The sequence below is a fragment of the Vespa crabro genome, chromosome 17 (assembly GCF_910589235.1).
Source record: "Vespa crabro chromosome 17, iyVesCrab1.2, whole genome shotgun sequence".
NCBI classification, from domain to species: domain Eukaryota; kingdom Metazoa; phylum Arthropoda; class Insecta; order Hymenoptera; family Vespidae; genus Vespa; species Vespa crabro.
The window spans coordinates 2,725,826-2,733,029 of record NC_060971.1 but is presented as its reverse complement, the minus strand read 5'-3'; the positions used below and the strand labels follow the sequence as shown (position 1 = coordinate 2,733,029).

General features: G+C 30.6%; 1 protein-coding gene and 1 long non-coding RNA gene across 2 annotated transcripts in view; both read left to right on the top strand.

The window, feature by feature from the left end:
• Positions 1-116: 116 nt before the first annotated feature.
• LOC124430050 lies at positions 117-1,319 on the top strand. The gene is made up of 2 exons (XR_006943629.1): positions 117-396; positions 527-1,319. It is a non-coding gene; the product is annotated as an uncharacterized LOC124430050 (long non-coding RNA).
• A 2,992-nt stretch (positions 1,320-4,311) lies between these two features.
• The window catches only part of LOC124430027 (upstream activation factor subunit spp27), a 5,386-nt gene continuing 2,493 nt past the window's right edge, over positions 4,312-7,204 (top strand). Inside the window, exons 1-3 of the mRNA XM_046976017.1 lie at positions 4,312-4,443; positions 6,671-6,761; positions 7,084-7,204. The exon at positions 7,084-7,204 is cut by the window's right edge and continues 172 nt beyond it. Of these exons, the coding sequence (XP_046831973.1) occupies positions 4,401-4,443; positions 6,671-6,761; positions 7,084-7,204 (255 nt within the window). The 5' untranslated portion in view covers positions 4,312-4,400. The remainder of the gene's footprint in view (positions 4,444-6,670; positions 6,762-7,083) is intronic.

Genomic DNA, 7,204 nt, shown 5'->3' with positions numbered 1-7,204 from the left:
TTAACATCGGATTATTTTAATATTATGAATTGATTCAGTCAAAAGGGTTTCTTTCTCTTTTTCTTTTCTTTTTGGTTTTTTTTTTTTTTGTTTTTCTCTTTTCTTTGTTTTGTCAATTTATTCACTTCTATTCATTTCTATTAATAGACTCCTGTCGCAAATTCAAAATTTCTTTTGTTCGACGACTAATTCAAAAATTATTTAGAAATCTTTTATAACCATGTATCGTATTATTTAATCCATATATCCATGAAATTTCATTTCAACTTTCAATTAATCTATTTATAATCCAATTACTTCTTAGAATGTTATTTAATACGATATTGATGAATACTCAAGTGATTGTTCAAATATAACCAATCAAGTCTTGGATACGACGGAAGACATCGATAATTGGTACGTTTGATTCATCGATTTAAGTTAGTTTAAGAATCTGTCAGTCCAGGTAGCAGCACGCAATGATAATGTACTTTTGAAATATGAGTTGTAATAAGATTAATTGAAGAAGGATTATATATTTCTTTAGCGAAGAGAATAATATATCAGAAGAGTTATATGATTAACATATTTGCATTTGTGGATTTACATATAACACAACAGTGGTTGCTAAAATTATCATACATTGATATATTCTAATGTCAGAGAATTAGTAACTCTGAGTTTTAATAACATTGGAATACTTGGAAGAAAAGATTTGATGAGATTTTTAGCAGAAATATTAGGAAAGAAGAAAGAAGAATTAATACATATAGTTGAATATTATTATTGCAACATTTTATAACAATAAATAAGCTTAATATATCTTATAATATCAACTACGACTATGAAATACAATGAAGTAATGAACTAAGCTCAACAGGTTCTGTGAAAATGTGAAGTTTAAGGAATATCAAATCTGATAATAATAATCTGATCCTAATGATTTTATTAAGATTTATTCTATTCGAAAAGGTATTCAAGATATTTTATTATAAAAGTAGAAAAAAATCTAGTGCAATAGATTCTAAGTTGGATGAAATTCTACAAAGTAAAAACAGGAATAGAAGACGAGATGTATAAATTCATTTATGATGACGGATGAAAAGAAAGATACTGTATTTGTAGGCACATATAAACAAAAAAATGATCAGTATGTATATGAAAAGGAAATAATATAACAATGATTTTGATATTAAAACAAGAAAGCTTAAAAGAAATGTATTGACATGATAACTATTGCGTGGCAAAAACATAAAATTCTAAGACAATTGTTAGTAATTTTAGAATTTACATGAATAAGTTTCATATGTATCAAAAAATATACAAAGAATCATATTGTATATCAATGGTTTTATAACAAAAAAACAATATATTTTTATAAACATTGTTTTAACCTTTCTCCAGTAATAATAAAGATAAATTTTCTATGTATTTCTTTATATGTAATAGATACAAAGTAAATATTATAAATATAACCAAAGAAATATCATACAGTATTTAAATTATGTGTAATATATAATTAACTTAAAAGATTAACATATATTTAAACAAATTTTTTATTTTTATTATTTTAATTTAACCAAAAAAGATTCTATAGAAATAAACATATAAATATGTGAATCAATAAATTATTATTATTATTATTATATTATTATTATTATTATTATTAATGATTTAATATTTTTTTCTTCCATGCTTCATCTTTTCATGAATCGTATAAAATTATATAAATGACTAATGCAAGTAGTAGAATTCAATAATTTTTGTCATTACATTTTTTTCTTAATATGATATTTTCAAAATTGACTGTGATTTATATATGAATAAATTCTTTTATTCATTTCTTCAGCACTCCAAAATATAACGTTAGTTAAAATTGTATCTATGTTCAGTTATCATTATACTTTAAAGTAATACAAATATAAACTTATAAGTTATAAATCATTGACAAAATATATAAGATTATAAAATAAATAAGTAAATATTACTAAATTGGCAAAAAAAATATATATTGTTAAAATATGTATTGTTACATCCATGAATCATGAATCATAAAGAAATATTATGATTGAAATCTACATATATATATATATATATATATATATATATATATATATATATATATATATATATATATAAATCTATATCATATAATATAAATATTAATAAAGAAAGTTTTTATATTTTCTATAAGTTATTTATGTTTATCTTGGGATATTTTTCATTTTTATTTGAAATTAAATTTCCCGCTCTTCTCTTGCTCATGTATCGCTTATCGTACAAAATTCTACGTTGCCATCAGATAGCGTGCTACGATGAATAGTGCGAAAATATCAATATTTCAGAAGCAAATCAGCAACTATATGCCTCTTCGTTTAGTTAACAAAGGAACAATGATTGATTATTTTGTAATGTTAAAAATAAATTAAAATTATTTTGATGATATTTAATATATATTAATTAGATAAAAAGATAATCATTTTACTAAGATTAATAATACTGCCTTGAACGACCGGAAATAATAAGAAATTGAGAGGGAAAATGGTATTTTTAGGGAAAATGCGTAATACTATTGATTTATGTCAAAAAAGTCAAATTTTCTACTCGTAACATTTTTGTGAATTATTCATATTAATAATTAATGTATTTAAAAATGATCCATTTTATTCTTATATCAGAGTAATCATTGGATAGAATAGTTAGTTGAAAGGATGAATCCGCGAAAAAGAGAACCGCCATTTTAAAGCATTTAAACATTCGTGGCGTGGCATTACGTTGTCCATGTGTCAAGAATAAATATCATTTTTGAGATATATTAAAAAGAAATAAATACGTATAATGATACGAAAAATTCTATAATCTATTTATTTTAAACAAATTAAATTTATATAACGATTAGCAGAGAAATTCATTTCTATTAGAAATACGACAGATGTAGTACAGTCAATGATCGAAGTATAATCTTAGATATAACGAAACAATCTTTTTGTAAAGTTTAAACGATAAAATCGTACGTAGCGCTTCATGAGAAATATTTAGAGCGTAAAAAATTGATACGATTTTGTGAAGACAGTAAATATTTTGAACTAACCGTTTAAGAGTTATGCTCTTCTAAAGGTTATGTATTACTACCGCCATTGATATAATTTTTAACGTTACTGTACTAACCAACGAAGAAACCAAGTGGTCGCTTCGAACAGTCGCGGCCTAATAAAATATCGCACTGATTGGGTGTAATTATGCTCGAGGACGATCGTTCCTGAAATACAAGAAATTTGTTTGTTTTCTTTTCTTCGTATGCACGCATTCATTCGTCATAATATGATAAGATTTCACATAACATTTTCACATACATTTATCTAACTATTTATTGGTCGTAAGAATCTCGAAAATAGGATATTCCGTTGTAGAAATATGACAGAATATAAACCTGTCACAGAGAATAAGAAAATTTTAAGATAGAGATAGAGATACGAATAGATATAGAGATTGAGATAGAGAAAAAAAGAAAAAGAAAAGAAAGAGCGCGAGAGCAAGAGAGAGAGAGAGAGAGAGAGTGAGAGAGAGAGAGAGAGAGAGAGAGAAAAGGACTGAGCAACGAATCAAAGAAAGAGGGAAAGAGATAGCAGATAAATGCGTTTCTGGTGAACTTATAACCTTCGCACAAAGTGTACGAAGATATAAAAGCTTAGACGATCGAAATAAATTTCGTTAGGAGATACGTTTGACGATGCCATATCGAGCGTTGCTCCGAATGAAGAAGAGCCTTTTTTAATTGTTTACGTAAAGCCTCGCATCCTGATTGTCATACGATGCGACTGCATGCCCGACGCTCGAAACCCGGACCGGTCGCTTCGGTACAGACGCTTGCAATAAGGCTGTCCTACCGTAGACATTAAATGAAAATTCAGACGCTTAAATTGCAATATTGTGCGTGGGGCATAATAAGAAACTTGTAGAGAAAAAAAAATTGGCCTGATTTGGTGTATACAATATCCGTCTTAAACCAATAAGAAAGAAGTTATGGATAATCGAAAGTGAATTTTATGAGATAGGAGAGAGCGTTAACGGGACTCGACTGTACCGTGGACGCCACTGGCAGCCACGAACGGTCGCTCTTTGTACAGTCATAACAATAATTTTCTTCGAACACTCCTGTAAAAATTCCAAATCGGTCTGTTCGATCGAAAAATTATGCGAGGGGCGTCATGAGAAACTTGTTAAGAATAAAAAACTAATACGATTTGGTGTATATTGTAAACGTATTTAACCTATCGTCGTTGAGTTATCCGTTATTAAAGATAGGGAAGCCTAACGCGCAATGTTTCACTTTTTCGAGTAACTGTACCAACGGACGCTACGGGAGTCCGCAGCCGGCATAGGTTCAGTTGGCAGCAGTACGCACAACGAGAAGCATTACCATGGCCGATATCTCCAAGGACGAGATCCGTAAGGAGATCACCGGTAAGTAACGATATTCATTGATATAAATAATTTCGAGACGTGATTATATCCTATATGAGATATTAACGATTGTTACGACAAATTACGTGTATACCCGTACATCGGAATGAATAGTAAAACAGGCTCTTTCCTCTTGCGACGTGACGACTTTAGCGCGCACGTATGTGGCCAAGTGGCGTGCCCCACGCCGGCCATTACTAATCGCCGACCCCGTAGTATTTTTCATCTATACGAGGATGATAGACGTTACGTCTCGTTACATTAGATATATCGGGTCTTACGTTGGTACGTGTTCTATCGGTCCTAAGAGAAAAATTTTTTTTCCTCGTCGACTTTTTCGAAAGAGAGAAAAGAAAAAGGAGGAAAGGAAGAAAGGGGAAAAAAAAAAGAAACGAAAAAAAGTAAAATAAAAGGAAGAAGAAAGAAAGAAAGAAAGAAAAAAGAAAAGAAAAGAAAAGAAAAAAATCCTCGTTTCTCATTGGTTAAGACGGCAAACCCGAGCTTTCTTTTTCCCTCTATCGTGTTAGGTGCCTTCCTCCGCCCGCTATATACGACGCGTTCGTGGCGCGCGAGCGAAGGCGCCTTCTTACGCCGCGCGCCTATTATCATCTCTCTTTCTCTCTCTCTTTCTCTTTCTCTTTCTCTTTCTCTTTCTCTCTCTCTCTCTCTCTCTCTCTCTCTCTCTCTCTCCTTTTTCACAGAGACTCTTTCTACGTTGCGTTTTATTCGAATACGATGTTTCTACTATTAATCTACCTATATACGATGGTTTCACCTTTAACCTTAGTTTTCTTCCATTATTTTCTACTTTCGATCTCATCGATGTTATTTTTCACATTATTATTTTCCTATTCTTGCTGATCTATCATCTTTGTCGTCGTTGTCGTTGTCGTTGTCGTCATTATCATTATCATTATCATTATCATTATCATGTCGCCGTCGTCGTCGTTGTCTTCGTCGTCTTCGTCGTTGTCGTCGTCGTCGTCGTCGTTGTTGTCTACCTATCTATCTACTTACCTACCTACTTACCTACCAACGTTTCAAGCGAGCGTGCAACCCTTCAACTACGTGAGTATTTACACCCATAATCCGTCCTTTCCCGCCATAGTCATTCATGATCGTCACGAGAGACGGAGAAGCGATGACAAAGCACGTAATGTCGTCGTATTTTCGGTTTTTTTCCTTTCTTTATATATTTTTTTTTTTTTTTTTTGAGGAGAGAGAAAGAGAAAGAGAGACAGAGAAACAGAGAGAGAGAGAGAGAGAGAGAGAGAGAGAGAGAGAGAGAGAGAGAGAAAGAAAGAGAGAGAGAGAGAGAGAAAGAAAGAGAGGAAGTAAGAGAGGTTGATTTTATTATCGACGATCGACGGTTATATACCCCTACTTTAAAGAGATTTGTAGTTTTTCTTTCAGCGTATAGCGCATGACTTCAGATTGATACTTCGATTAAAATAATAGATATTCATCATCGTTACATTTAACAACGTTAATCCGTATTTGTCCGTTTACTTTCAGACTTATTTTCATTATCGGATTCGCGCGAGATCGTCCAACCGGCATGATCATGGTCCGCCATTTGCACTCTGTATTTATCGAATCCCGCGGCGGGAAATCCGATTGCCTTATATGAGTTTATATATGTATCATGAACTTGAACTAGTCATTTTCATTGCTATGCGATATACCACTTGTCGGTTTTTTTAATAACTTTTTCTTTTTTTCTCTCTCTTTTCTTTTTTTTTTCTTTTTTCTTTCTTCTTCTTCTTTTTTTTTTTTTTTTCTTTTTTTCATTTTGAATTTATTCAATGAGCAAAGAGAAAAGAAATGTTTAGATAGTGCATACCTTTACACAAATTGTACACAAATTGTTGCTTATGTTTTCGTTCTATTTTATGATAGACAACATTTTTAAGGCAATTAATTAAATTAAATAGAACTGAAATCATGTGTGTATATATATATATATGTATTGCTTCTTGTAGATAATAATTCTGCGGAAACTTATCATTCCTTTAATCTTTTCGCTAAGATACTTCGTTAGAACTTTGTTCTGCAGTAATTATTCTAATTATGGTAATATATTCGTGGATATAATCAATGCTATATAATAACCATTCATATAACATTAACACAAATAAAACTCCTTTAGAATCTTTTTCTTAAAGAACTTTATAATCATTTTTATACTTTTATAAAATATCTTTGTTATTTGTTATATATTTTCCAGCTATTCTGAAAGATGCTGACCTTACTACAATGTCTGCAAAGAAAGTAAGGCAACAGATAGAAGAAAAATTGGACGTCGATCTCACAGAAAGGTAAGCAAGATATACATATATTGAAGTGAAAAGAATAAAGTTATTTTTTAATAGTTTCTTTTATTGTAAGTTTTATTAATACGTATGCTGGATGCAGCAGGTACTTCTGCTTTTATTCATCTAATGTAGGAGTGAGTATTCTGTATCCAAGAGTAAAATGAGGAAATCTGAATGAAAATAGTATTACAAATTTTCATCTCGTTCCACCTCAAACAGTTTTATTTTCACTCTGAGAGCACATACTTAAGAATAATTATAATTTTCAAATTAAAAATATATATAATAATTACTTATGCATATGTCCTCTATTGCCTATATATAGAAAAAAGGAAGTAGATGATTTAGTGATGGAGTGTCTACAAGAAAAACAAGATGGTGGAAAGAAAAAGAAGAAGGCTGCGAGTGAAGAGTCCGAAGATGGAGAGGAGGAGGAAGAAGAAGGT